We start from the raw sequence: 14,428 nt of genomic DNA on the forward strand, positions 1-14,428 counted from the left end.
AGGACCAGGTAAGTGACATAAATGAGTGAACCAGCCTGGGCGTGGGAAATGTGGCCAGGCAGAGATGACCTACACCATCTATGGGCCACCATTATTCAGCTCCTGAAACTGCCACGTCTTCAAGTCTTTCAAGAGAATATGGAAATCTGGAGTTGTGTGAGAAATCTTTGAAGGTTGAAAGTTAACCAGCAATATTTAAATGTTTGAATCATCATAGGGCCAAACCAGAAGCATTTGTGCATGAGCTGAAGGTCTGCAACCTTTGATCTAGGCTAACTCCTGTATTTTTACAAGTACAAATTCTCAAGCCCTAAAAAACAGCATAGTGTAGTTCAAAGACTATGTCCTTGGAGTCAGCAAAGACCAGGGCTTAAATCTCTCATCAGCACCTAATTTGCCATATGGTAATTTGAGTAAGAGTTTTAATTTTTTGAACCCCAATTACCTCAACTGTGAAAGGGGATAATTATATATCCTCCATAAATGTTCTAGAGGAAATAAACAAGATCACAGATAATACATGAAAATCACCTGGTACATAATAGGCACCCAGTTAAGTGTCTCCTTTTTCCTCAAGGTCAACAAGTTAATGGTATTACGAGGCAAGAACCCATAACCTTTATCTCCTGAATCCAACCTGCTTTTCCCCCCCTGCACTGTATCCCATGGTTCCCTTGCCTGGAAAGCTCTCCTTTTCAGAGACATGAGGTATGATTCACCCTGGAAACTGTGCACAAGATTAGCACTCTAGACACCTGCGTTCTGATTTACTTTTATTCCCGTGAACATGCCCCATCAACCTGTGTAGGTCTCGTTTATTTTCTCTGTAAACTGAGGCAATAAATCTGTGTTACGTTGCTCTAAAACGTCGTAGGCCCATCCGTGAAACCCAAATGCCTGTGAGCCTGGGATCAGACTCTGATTTGACATTCTGATGCCTAAGGAATGTGTTTTAAAATGTATGTTTTATTATTATTTAGATGTGGTGAGGCCAACAGATCAGGAGACAATTGCCATTGAAAAGACAGTTTGTTTGTAAAGAAATAAAATAAAAGCTTAAAAAATGTCCACTTTATCCAAAAAGTGATCTATAAGAAGATTTAGACTACATATTAATTAGCAGAGAGGTGAATCAAGTTGAAAGAATATGGAACATTGTCAACATATTTACTAATAAACATTGAGTCTTTTTTAAGTTAATGTCTTATAATTTCCTAGCTTCTCCAAAGTAGACAAGCTTTATGATAGTGTTGCAATTTGTCCTATATCAGTTAACAGATCTCAATACACAGTGGGTACTTACTAAATATGTGATAATGATTATTACTTTTAATTAAAGCTGTTGAATTTTTTTAAAAAAAGAAAATGTAGATTGTTACTCACAGTCCCCAAGGTGAGGGAGCTTGCCACACCATGCAGGGCCACGCAGGGAAGCACCAGGGTTGATTGGGAGGCAGAGGGAGTGAGAAAAATTAGGCAAGAGGCTTTACTGTAGTTTCTGCAGAAAGGAACAAGCAAGGCAATGAAAGCGGGTTTAAGGGTGGCTAGTGTGAAAAATTTCAGTGGGCTCTGAGGTATAGCAATTGTTTCTAGTTGTCTGGTACCTCGCCATGGTGATTAGGCGATTAGGTTGGGGGGGATAGTGAGGTCCTGAGAGCCCATAAAGGAAGCGGTTGGGGAACGGGCTGTGGATTGGTTGGCTTGCATATGAAAGTTGTGCTTATAGACAAGTCCTTTACTTTGTCTAGTGATGGGCTACCCCTGTGAGGAGCAGTCTCTCGCGAGTCAGCAAGGTCCCAGATGTCAAAGCATTGGAAACACGGAAAATCCAAAGGCACGATTAATACAGAGTATTTTCAAACCGGTGAGTATTTGGCCCCTCCACACACCCCTGGAAAGATATCAGAATGTCAAGGAGGAGGTTTCCATTATAGGCTCACAGAATAAGAAAGAGGGAGGGTGTATGACTAAAATCCTCCACTGGGAAAGGACCCTTGCATAGGAACAGAAGAAGAGAAGGTCAAGGTGCTCAGAGAAGAAAGGCAGCAGGAGATTAAAGCACCCATGAGCTCAAGGAAGGGTTCGGCATTCTGCTGAGATTAAAAAAAGTGGGCAAGGGGGGTGGAGGTCCAGGTAAACACGGTCCATGTCCTTAGTCTCTAACATCTTGGATACTCTTTCTAAGGCTAAACGAAGCCCCACTCTCTCTGAGTAGAGAAAATTAAATTTGAATACAGAGATTGCAATGGAATAAAGATGATTCTGCTCGAGTGCGTTGACCTTTATCTACCATTTCATCAGAATTTCTGGAGCGTGAATATGTGTTAGGTGTCCTCTGCAGCTGTTCACATGAGGAAGGATCCTTCTCTTCTGCAACAGGTCCAAGGAATCCTCAAGCGTCCCGAGATGGGGAAAGCAAAATCAAATCCATGGAGTTCTGAAATCTAGTTAGAGAACAGTTGTAGGAGACAACGAAAATAGCAGTCAAGCAGCATAAATCTCCGGAGAATACTGTCTTTCCTCCTGTGACTGACTGAAAAAACAATTACATTTCTCAATATTCCTCCAGCTGAGACTTGGATTCAGTGCTAGATAACATACAAATTGCTGGTTTGAGGCTCTTCTTTCAGGTGGACTAGATAGTCAGGAAAGAATGGTTAGGCGCACATAGGCAGATCCATGCTTAATGAAAAGCTTTTAAAAACAGAGTATCAGGATTTTCAACTTTCACTATTTAAGAAAAAATATTTTATTTGCAAGAAATAGAAATACAAAAGCATAACAATTTCAATTCATTTTTTTCCAAACTAAATACAAGTATCCTACAGAGCATTTACTTTTTTTGGTATTTACTTAGCTATGATAAAGAATAAAAAGCCATAAAAAACAGCATGATATGACAGATAATAGACTCACAATGTATTCAGACTTAAACACTGCTGGTCTGTATAACGTGTAACCAAAGACAGCAAAGCCCAGCCTGTCAGCAGAGACATTAAAGCTCATGGTTTCTTATAGTCCGGAGTCTGCTCAGCATTGTTTAAAAAGGGTGGCTCACAATGTGTCAAAGAGAGCTGGTGTTTTTCATAGACTCAGACAGTGTTTCATCTGAAAGGGAGATTTGCTGAACAGCATAGGCCATGGGTCCACGGTGCCAAAAGTTCATTGTTCTCAGCCAGCTAGTGCGTAAGGAAGAGGAACAGAGAAACAGCTAAAACCGCTCGTGGTGCTTTTCCAGGATGCAAAGGCTGCTAGCTGGAGCTCACAGACGACTGCATGAACCGGACAGGAGATGAACATCTCCAGCGTGAGGCAAAAACCTGAACTTTGCACAGCAGGGCCAGCCTAGGGAGTAGGCACTGCATTCCCTGCCCAGAGGACCTTAGAAGTTTACAGCGTGTTCGCGCAGAAAGAGATCTGCTCAACCTGACCCACAAATTGCTGCACTTTCCATATCACTTAGCTGTTTATCCATCTCATAGTAATTCGTTGCCCTTGTTTTCTCTTTCTATAAAATTAACTTATTTAGCACAGCACCCAGCATCTAGTAGGTGCTCGAGAATTATTATTTCCCTTCCTTCTAGAAACCAAGACAAAATGAAGCATTCCCAGATTTTATGTTGCCCAAAAGGACAAAACGAAACAATACCTAGTCTTGTCCTGTGGTAGGTGCTGACCCTTTGTCCACGGAGACATGGAGCCTTAATCCTCAAATGCGTCAGGTTCCTCTGAGCTGAGAAAATGTTCTGCTCTGAGGATTTATAATACCTTTAATCCCGGCTGGCCATTTTTTGATGTGATTGCACCTCTGCAAGATGGGATTTTCCTAATGGACATAACTCTTCCTTTGCTCCTGATGTGCAAATCTGATCATGGCTCACTTTTAGGAAACCATTTTTGAGCCTTTGGAAAAAGTTCCTTTTCCCATGTCCACCTCAGTCTAGTACCACAAAGCTGTATATAAAATCTCCCAGCCCCTAGGTAGTTCTCAGTCATCCTGGATTCAAATATAAGGCACATGTAAGACACAAACGAGTGTCCAAGATGAGGGAGGAACGTGTGTGCGAGTGTGCGAGTGTGCATGTGTGCGTGTGCCTGCGCAAGAGGGAGAGGGAGAGGGAGAGGGAGAGGGAGAGAGAGAGAGAGAGAGAGAGAGAGAGAGAGCGAGAGCTGGCACATGGGTCTTTTGAAGAGCTATTGATTAATGAAGCTTCCTCAGTCCCCTTATTCCCCAATATTCACTAGGGCCTTCAGCAACACTCTTCCTTGGGAGTGAATGACTGACTCAATGAATGAATGAAAAATCTGAACTCTGTCTCTGGCTGCTTAACAGCCCCCTACTCTCTCCTGTAGCTGCCCTCCCAGAGGGGCTTATGCGATCACGTCTCCTAATTGTCTCAGCTGAAAAGCATTCAAAGAAAATGACTCCGACCAGGGCACTACCTGCTACTGGTCTGTCTCACAGGTCCTGCCTGCACTGCAAGCAGGAGAGCTGGTGTCTGTAATAAAGGTTCCTCAAAGACTGGGTTCAACAGAACCGAACTAGTGACAAGAGCTCTTGGCAGAGAAGGGGGAGACCAATGCCTTCTCCTCCGTCTCCCATCTCCCCACGTTAGCAAGGCCGGCACGGACGCTCTGTCTCCTCGACGGGGAGAGGGAGGTCTCTGAGTGTGTGACGTGCTCACGTGACACGTGTGTCCGGAGGAGCTGCCCCTGAAGGGCCTCTGATCCTTGTCTTTTGCTTGGTGTGAGGACAGAGGAGGAAGGAGGCACAAAGTGCTAAAAAAATTTTAATAAAACACCTCTGTCAAAAATTCTGGACAGTGACTCACTGCCAGAACAAAGGTGAACCAATGCAAGACCCCTGCTCCAAGGGCACACGAGAGTCACAGCCCTCTCTCGGCATTCAGGCTAAACCGAGAGATTTAGGAAGAAAAAAAACATGGTACTCAGAGTTGGTTTGTAAGTAAGTTGAGCTAAAAGCTGCTTTCACCATCTACAAATTAGGTCTTTAAATCAAAATCATTTATATTCATAAAAAGGTTATCTAATTCTGCCTGTACTGGTGTCAAACCTCATCCCCACCCCCTGTCCAAAAGGAGCAACCTAGTTCAGCTCTCAGATTCTTATATAACACTCCCTTTATGTGAGCTAGGCTCCGGAGTCCTAACACTTCACAGAAATTCTTTCTTAAACCTGGTACTGAGGCCTTTCATTTACAGTATCCATTTCTAAGTGCAAAGTCAAGAGCTGTGAATAGAATCTCACTGGGGGGTCTGGGTTACTCAGGTCTCACCCAGTAAAAAAGTACGTGTTCTCTGAACTTTTGCAAGACATCTCCTCCACTAAGCTAATAATCAAAGAAAGGAAAGAGGAAAAGCTGTTGACATAATGAAAAATATATTAATATGTTTATCATTAACATTGATTCTTTATGATTGATGGTTGTGCTAACAGTCTCTTACTTTCCAAAACTGAGGTTCAGAAACCAAAAGGCTGCCACTGTTTGACACCTTCAGGGCTAACCAGGGATTACTGACTCATCTATGGGATGGCTCTGGGGAGGGAAACAAATCCACTGACATTGTGGGCTTAACCCTGGAACAGAAAAGGTACACACACCCATTAACTATTTGGAACCAATCTGGTATTATCCAACTCTTCTGCATCCTCTTGACTCCATTACGTCCTCCTAAAGGGATAACTGTTTAGTTCCCCTTACTCACCCAAGCAAGGAGTAGAGGGCAGAGGTCTTTCTCATAATAGCAGCAGTTGGTCCTTGGATCCCCTTACGATGGCCATTTGAGCTCTCATGCTGAGGTCCCTGGTCTCTAGACACATATTCAGTTGTGGGAAGAACGGTTTCCCAGAGATCAAGCCCTGCTGTATGGAGGGCTGGAGACAGTGACGTCAAGCAAGGGTAGGTCAGGGAGGAAATAAAATCCTCAAGGCACTAAAGACAGGCGCTCGGAGTTTGCTGCGCTTTTCCTTCTCCCTCCTTCTTCAGAAGAGCTGGTTTTCTACTCAGCCTAATCCAGGAGACTTAAAAACCCGATGTGGTTCCAGTGCGTCAGGTGGGTAAGCTGACCCATTCCCACTGACATACAAAAGCTTGCCTTTCTTATCGTCCAAATACGACTTGAGTTAATTCTATATTCTTACCTTCTTAGCCGCCCTCTCCCTCCCCATGCACACAGGCTGCCTGTGTCTGATAATTACATGACATTTTAAAGAGAGGGATGGTTCAGTAGTGGCCCATGGTTAGCAGACACCAGCCAGGCCCAAGAGGGTGTAGAGCAGAAGAGAAGGAGAGGAGAAGGTAGAGAGAAACAGAAGCAGGGCGCATGCTAGCAACCTTTCCTCCTGAACAGCCCAGCCGGTCTCAGCCCTCCCCGGCCAATGGAAGGGACAGTGAGAGGCGTGCAGAGGACCGAGAGGGCTGCCAGGACCACTGCAATCCTGATCCAGCTTTACATCAGTGCTAAGAAGATGAATTTGGCTGTCTCCCAGCCAGAACTCTCTCCATCACAGTAGGGAGAGAGGAATCACTGACGGTGAGCCCCAAAGGTACCAGATCTGCTTATGAGGTCTGACGGCAAATGCTAATGACACCAAATCCTGTGTCTGCTATGGAACAGAAGGCCCAGGTATAGCTTAATCTCTCCTAAGTACAGGTTCCAATGACAATGTAGATGAGAGACAGAAACGGAGACAGAGTGAGAGTTAAAGCCAAGGGTGCTTCAGCTGCTACTAAAAATAAAATACAAAACGTGAGCAAATTTCTTACACGAAATCTTTTACAAGCTAGGGAAAAACACTTAAGGGGAGTCTTCTACATTATACAGTAAAAAGTCAATTTCCATTTCTTATTTGTATGAAAGAGGAAAGTTCTTTTTTTAAACTACAAAAGTTACTTTTAATCATTAAAAAAAATAAGAGTAGGTTGGGGGATTAGGTCGTGTCTCTTTGGGTGAGCTGCAAAGTAGCCAAACCTGACTATAAAAGGTAAGACTGTGGATACACAAATGTCACCTACTCTGACCCCAGGAACAGGCCTCAGGCTCACCTCCTGTGTTGAGGCAGAAGAGGAGGGGGAAAGCAGAAGTGTCAGGGGAGGTGGAGAAAGACAAGCTAGCAGGGTTGTCTGAAACGCCTGCTGTCAGGGACAGGGCTTCCCTTCCCTGTTATGGGTATGGGACAGAAAAAGCATCTATCCACAGAGCCCCAGACCTGAGCGAGGCACTGCTCCATCTTTCCCTGTGAGTTCATTCTACAGGAGGACACAGGCTTAGGGAGATTTCCCAACTATAATTATAGGGCTCCAGCAAAAAAGAAGAAAAGAAAGCAAAACATGGCCTGGAAGGATTGGGGATCCCAGAGCCTAGGGTACCCTCCTCGCTCCAAAGGCCAACAGAAGACTTTGCTAGCTTGGAGGGAGGCGTCCGGATGTCTTCAGTGTGGTTGCCCAGGGAAGCCTCAGCGAGCTAATAAATACTATTTACAAATGGGGAGGAGAAGCCAAGGAGGCAGAACTAGGGGCGTGTGGGGACACAGATTGTGGAGAAATCCTACAAGCAACATGATGGGGCAGGTTTGCCTGGAGTAGAAAAGCCTGATTCCTTCAGGCATTGCACTTGCGGCCTGAGAGTACGAAGGGGATGCCTCGCTCCAGCTCCAGGGCCGGAGGACAAGTCAGCGGGGGCTCAGCGCAGAGCGGCAGGAGAGACCCAGGCTGAGCAAAGGCAGGACGTCAGTCGGTGCTTTGCCAGATTCCAACAGGCATCCTGGTATTTTTGTGGCTCGAATTGAACGAACAAGCGTCAGCTCTTCTTCAAAGAGGCGGTCACACCCACCCCGGTGAGAAGCAGGCAGTATCTTTTTGGCACTGTCGGTAGAAACAAGCCTGCTCGCCCCACCCCTGACCCTAAGATAATTTCCTATGGCAGTAAGCAACAGGGAGGGAGAGAAGCGGGCTCCCTTCTGCAGGGAGGGACGTGGGACCGGGGGGAGGCGCTCTCTCACCGTGGGTGGAAATCCCAGGCTGTCCTCGTATCCAAAGCCATGACTGCACATCCAGGTCTTCGGTCAAGATCAGGTGGCAAAAAGGAAAAGCTTATGACAAAGGCGGTTTGGAGACATAAAGGCAGAGTGAGGAGATAGAGGGAGGTGGTGACGGTCTCTTTAAAAGGTGGCGTTCACTCTTCTGTCGAGTTCTACAACTTTTAGTGTTTCATTCCCCTCCAGTTTGGTGCTGACCCTGCGAAGGCATCAGAAGGAAAAAGAGGTCTTACTACCAATTACCTCATGCTCGGTAGGATGACACAATCATTCCATGACTGCGACTCTGCAGGCTGGCCCAAGCATGCTTCTCGTCCTCTCCCCTGTTCCCGAAGTCTCCCGCTACCAGCCTATCCGTCATCCGCATTCCTGCCTCTAGCCTCATGCCAAAGGAGACATTCCAGCCCAGAGGATAAACATGGCAGTTTGATACTGATTTGTTGTACATTGCTTTAAACGATTGTATTTCTTGAGGATGGTTAGTCACCCCTATGCTAAACTCTGGGAGGGAGAAAATAAAAGGATAAAGACTGATCCTTGGTCTAGAATAAATATTTTTTTTAAAAATCTAGATAAAGATGAAATCTTTATAGAGATTAAAAGATTCTAGGTAAAGACTAAAAAAAAAAAAACACCCAAACTAACTTGAAATAACAGTAAATATATAACAGAAAATAAATACATTATTAAATTATGTAACAGCCTAGAAAGACTCTAGGCATTCAGAGGAGGGCTATGAGGGCTCTGGTATCAGGAAGACATCCCAGAACAAGAGGGATTTCAATGGGGCCTTGAATAGCTGAGACAAGAGGAGAAAAGATTTGTGTCATGAGTCAAGTAGTCGAGCAGCTGATTCTTCTCTACTCCTAGTGGCAGCTCTACAATTTGCTAAAATAGGAATAATAATAATAATGTCTAACCTCTTCAAGTATTTCAAAGGATTTACTGTATATGTCATATTTACATAGTGCTTGAAATAGTAAGTGCTATAAATAATAATAATAAATAATAAAGCACTATATGCATGTATAATATAATGTAAACATATAATAGTATATATAATTACAAACTTTCCCCTGCAACATTAGGGGAAGAAAACTGAAGAATCTGAAACAAAGTCTTTCCCACTTGCATTGGAATAGCATCATTTCTGGGAGGCACAGAGGCAGAGTTCAGCTAGACCACGAACCACACCATGTATAACCAGGATTGGACGCAGACGCTCCTTCCCGTGCCATTTGGTGTACCCAGGTATCTCCCCAGCGTGACAACAAGCCCAGCAGTTGTACAAGCCTTTGTGTTTGCACAAGGACTGTTCCTCATAACTATCTAAAGGAAACACCTCATGGAGAATTGGAGACAAATGTATGTTATTTTCAATATGGAAACACATACAGGCATAGTGCCTCTCGAAGTGTCCTTCAATATTAACATGTAATTATAACTATATAATTAAGGTATGTTTATTTACATAAATCATAAACTACATACTGACATATAGCATGACATATATGTATCTCTAGTTGGAAGGAAGCTGGGGAAAGCCTTGAGGCTGTATTTGCATAGCGAGTACGCTGCTGTTACTGGACTGTATGTTTACTTGTGAGGCTTTGAGGGAGGAAGGGAGTCAAGCCCTTTCCCCCGACTCTTGGAGCCACCACTGCCAGCTCCCCAGTGGCGCAGCAGCCACGGGGCCAGCTCACACCAGGTCTCTTCCCCAACCTCTGCTAGGGGCAGCTGTTCACAAGCAATAGTCTCTCCAGAGTCCGGGTGCTGGAAATAGGTCTTGAAAAAGCCGAAGGTACGACTAGGCCAGTGGGAAAGTCTACACCCCACACTGCACGTTGCTGATGCATAACCCATCGTCGGTGCCTTAGAGGAGGTGAATCTGTATCTATTTGACTCACAAGTGCTGCTGCAGCTCCAACAGCACTGATTTCTCCAGGCTGGTCTCATTTGATATAATGAAACGGGGAAGATCCACGTCAGGCCTGGACTCCAGCCCTGATGCCCTGAGCAGGGAGGAACCTCTGTCCCAGCGCCCAAGCTCCCCAGCCGAGGCCGAACTGGACGGCTCCTCCAGGGGAGAATGTTCCTCATAGATCAGCAGGTTCCTGGATCTCACTGAGAACAAAGCAAAGACACAGGTGTTACGAGAGACCACAGGGGTACATCACATCCCCTCACTCGATGCCCAGGGCTGGGAGCAGATGACAACTCATGCGTTCTTGTTGCCCAGGACACAGGGTGCCAACTGGAGTTGGCTTCCTATAAAGGCTTCAGGATTTCAGAGTTTTGTGCATTGAAAAATGATACCAATTATAAAAAGTCTGGAAGAACAATAGAAAAGCAAATAAACAGGAAGCATACTGCCACCCCACTGCTTTGAAAATAAAACTCCCCTCCATGCCCCACCCCCAACCATCTGAGGGAAACAATTTGTGGACAATAGGAGTCAAATACTTGGCGATGTCCAGACGCAGCTAAAATAAGCATTCCCAGTGAGTAGGTTTTGCAGAGGGAGAAGGTAAAAGGGCAGAAAACTGTGTTTTCATTTAAAACTGGAGAGAAGACACACAGCCAAAGTCATAAATCAAACAACGGAAACATTCTCTTTTGTTTTATAGGATAGTTGCATAGCTAGATGGCTGGTAGCAATTTTCTACAACAGAGAAACTATGCTCCCATTGGCTTCCAATCAAATTTAGAGATACATTCCCTTAGGGAAAAAAGAATTTCCCGGGAGACCACTGAAATTATTTGGTTGAAATCCTAGCCTTTCTGTCATATACCTGGCAGGGATACACCTACCTCACAAAGACCACAGATCTTTCAGAACCACAAAATTATGCCTACCCCCCAAATCCAGTACCCCCTAATTCCACCCTTGTTCTTACTAGTGTATCTATTTTATGATCCCTACATATCACCTCTTTATTTCCTACATACTTAAAAGAGATCATTGATCTGGGTGAGAATATCACTTCTGACACCTGATTCTCCAAATTTTCTAAATCTTAGGCATAATATTTTGTAAGACAGGCTGATTCTTTAATTTCATTTTACAGATGCTTACTATGGTCGCATACAATTCCACTGAGTTGAATTCCTTGAAAATGTCATGGGAAACTTAATGTTCTCCCCACTCCTTCCCCCCAAATGCGCATCCCTCCCCCTTATCAGAACTCAAAAAGAAGACATCAGAATTTGCCAGGGAACACAGTCTAGAGTAGTAGTTTGCAAACTGTGCTCTGCTGAGCTCTAGAGAATTCCAAGGGGTGTCTCAGCCCAGTGGGTGAGTGCCACAAGGGGAGACCCAGCAGCCTGGGCGCCAGACACCCCCATGGCTCTCTTCCTCCCTTCAGTGGAAAAGCTACACTTTTACCAGTTCTTAAAAATTAGACTTTCATATGGAAACAGAAGCCAAGAACACTTCCTGCAATGTCTTGGCGGTCACAGCGATGACAGTTAACTGCAGAGTAACTAATTCGGGGGCAGATGCTTGTGTGGGCCTATTCAATGAATGTTTTTTATGGGGGAGAGGGAACAGTGATATTGAATTGCCTTCTCCCAAGGAACGGATATATATGCATTTTTATGGATAAATGATTTTGAGACCACTGCTCTGTACCCAGGGACGTTTATCATATAGCTATTCTAAACCAAGTGGTTTAGCAAAGTCCTCCCATCTAAAAAAAAAAAAATCAGACTCTCAGATAAGACTTCTTTCAGTAAGTTAAGCTTTGAGAAGTGAAAGAGAAAAGAAACAAGCCACCTCCCAAGTTGCTGAGTGCTGTCTTACCAATGGAGGCTGTGTAGGGCTCCTGCATGGAATGCTGGCTGGGCAGGGCCATCTTGGTGGCAGAAGGATAGGGCCCATAGCCCTGAAAGAAGGTGCCGAATGCAACGGCAAAGCATAACACAACAACCTGCAGGACGAGGAGAGAAAGTGGAGAGCCGTCAATTCCGAGATCCACAGAGCAAACCTTTACACCTGCAACACCTGGGAGGTCCAGAAAGACAACTCCCCCCCATCAGGCCAGCAGATCGTACGCAGTCCATCACCGTCACATCATAGTGGAGAGACAGCCTCGGAGTGAGCTGTGTGGTCCCTCAAACACCCCAGCACTTGGACGTGGCAAGCTGGGGAGAGACTGGAGATTGGGGAGTGGGCCTGGGCAGTAATGGTGTTGTCCCTTCAGGAAACTCACCATGAGGCAGGTGCCAGTCTGTGTGCCAGCCAGCTTGCAGGTGCGAGAAACCTTGCCCATCACCAAAGTCTGAAGCTTCTGCAGCTGCTGCAGGAGAGTTCTGCAAACACAACAAATCAAAGCCAAGAAGGGCGTCTGAGAGACAAAAGAATGCTTGTGGGTGATCTCTGCCCCAGGCTCCAGGGAAGTGTCTATGGCTTTGTGTCTGAATTTGAACACAGTACCGAGAAAAAGGTTCCTCTGGTGAAGACACATACGCCACTGTCTTCCAGCACCAGAGTCATAGAGCTTACGGGGCTCAGGATCCGCCCACGTGAGCAGCTTGTCCATTCTGTGCTGTTCTGAGTAACAGTCATCTCTATGCCCCAAATCATCCCTGATAATCCCGGGATTTGTTTGTCAGCCATTGAGAAAAAAAATAAGTAAAAATTGGCTGGTGATGGTGAACCAAGGAGAATTCGTTCAACCAAGAGAAGAGAAACATTGAAGAAGATACAAGAAAGGAGAAAAGCATGAAGAAGAAGATGCCGGGCAGAGAACACGTGGAGGGGTGGCCAGAGGAGACGGCTGTGACAGGAGGTGGTAGCAACATCTCTGAGCAGCCGATGCTCAGATGGCAGATCTGAAGAGAGGGAGAGAGACGGAGAGGAAGGCAAGAATGGCGGGGAGGCAAACAGCCATGAGCACCTCAAGCCTGTGGCACTTGAAGGCTCACAGCACCTCCATAGGCAGAAATGAAGCCCAAATATGAATCAGGAGCAAAAAAGCCTGCTCAGCTGGACACACCTTCAGAGCCAGGATCTTGGAAGCCGTCCTCTGATGCAGATTCTGATGTTTCTCCAGGAAAATACACAGAACAGGAGCAAAAGAGAGTTGTTCTATCCCTAAAAGTGGACAGCTGTGCACACCCGTGCAAGGGAAGGGTTTGAGGATGAGAATAGTATGTTCTGCTCTGTGTGACATCAGGTCACAGGAGGAGCAGATGGTGAATTTCTTTGCAAATTCTGAACAGTGCAGCCATAGAAAAGGATCTCACAGCACACACGCCTGAATTAGAGCCTCGGGGATGAATTCTGCGTGAGCAGCAAAAAGAGCAGAGACTGCCCCTCGCCCCCATCCCTCCTCTCCAAGCCCAATGCACTCGGCAAGGTGGAGAGGTTTTACAAGCAGATGCTTTTCTCTTGGGTCTCAAAGATTTTCAGAAAATTCATGCTGTGATGGAACATTAGAAAGTCAGACAAGTTCACTGAAAAACACTGAAAAGCAAATCACTCATTTGCAGAAGAATTCTGGGCTTTGGCAGATAACTTGCCTCCACCACAGCCCATCTCCTGAACAGCTTCCCAGTGCTGGAAGGACATGCAGGTTTTCCCAAGTTTGCAGCTTCCCCTGTGACCAGTACCAGTGAAACAAGTTCTCTCAGGTTTAAGCCAACTAAGGACAGGTTGGCAGTAAGACTATTGCTTTTAGCAGTTTAATGGATAAGAGCAGAGGCAGAATTGGAGCCCACAGCACATACAGCGAAGGCTCTCTGAACTCAGTGACCCCATGTGGTCCCATCTACACCGTATTTTTACCTTGTACAGTGGTTTTAATTTAAGCAAAACAAAATCATTCATCCCATTATTTCAAATCGTTAAATTCTATTAATATGGAGGTCTTTTTAGTACTTAGCTGTATGTTTTCTTGCTTTATGGTTATCTAGAAGCATAATCACAAGTAGTATAGACTGGTTTATGTTTCTGTACATTCAAGCAACACATTCTTTAAAAGAGTTTTGTGAGTTACTCAAGGCTGAGAAATACTGATAGCATGATTACTATAAATTCTACTTTAGGAAATTGTGTCGTTTGTGACAACATGGATCAACCTGGAGGGCATCATGCGAAGTGAAATAAGCCAGACAAAGAAAGATAAATACCACGTGGTATCACTGACACATGGAATCTTTAAAAAAAAAAAAGTTGAACTCATAGAAATAGTCGACAAGCGGTTGCTAGGAGCTGGGGGTGGGGAAATAGGGAGAGGTTGGTAAAAGGGTGCAAACTTTCAGCTATAAGATGAATAAGGTCTGAGGATCTAGTGTAACATATGGTGACTCTAGGTGATAAAACTGTACCATATAATTGAAATTTGCTAAGAGCGTAGAACTTAAATGT

General features: G+C 45.0%; 1 protein-coding gene across 2 annotated transcripts in view; it reads right to left on the bottom strand.

Moving 5' to 3' along the window:
• Window positions 1-946: 946 nt before the first annotated feature.
• Window positions 947-14,428, bottom strand: part of CREB3L2 (cAMP responsive element binding protein 3 like 2) — a 120,372-nt gene continuing 106,890 nt past the window's right edge. Inside the window, exons 9-13 of one of the 2 annotated variants that reach the window (XR_012334093.1) lie at window positions 12,270-12,369; window positions 11,861-11,987; window positions 9,966-10,182; window positions 8,023-8,257; window positions 947-2,444 (exon numbers count right to left, since the gene is read on the bottom strand). Coding sequence is in view for 1 of the 2 variants with exons in the window: in XM_033863329.2 (XP_033719220.1) it covers window positions 8,182-8,257; window positions 9,966-10,182; window positions 11,861-11,987; window positions 12,270-12,369 (520 nt within the window). In the remaining variant the exon portion in view is untranslated. Of the gene's footprint in view, window positions 2,445-2,733; window positions 8,258-9,965; window positions 10,183-11,860; window positions 11,988-12,269; window positions 12,370-14,428 lie in introns of those variants that run through there. The other variant, XM_033863329.2, reaches the window with a different exon arrangement.

The sequence above is a fragment of the Tursiops truncatus genome, chromosome 9 (assembly GCF_011762595.2).
Source record: "Tursiops truncatus isolate mTurTru1 chromosome 9, mTurTru1.mat.Y, whole genome shotgun sequence".
Lineage (NCBI taxonomy): Eukaryota > Metazoa > Chordata > Mammalia > Artiodactyla > Delphinidae > Tursiops > Tursiops truncatus.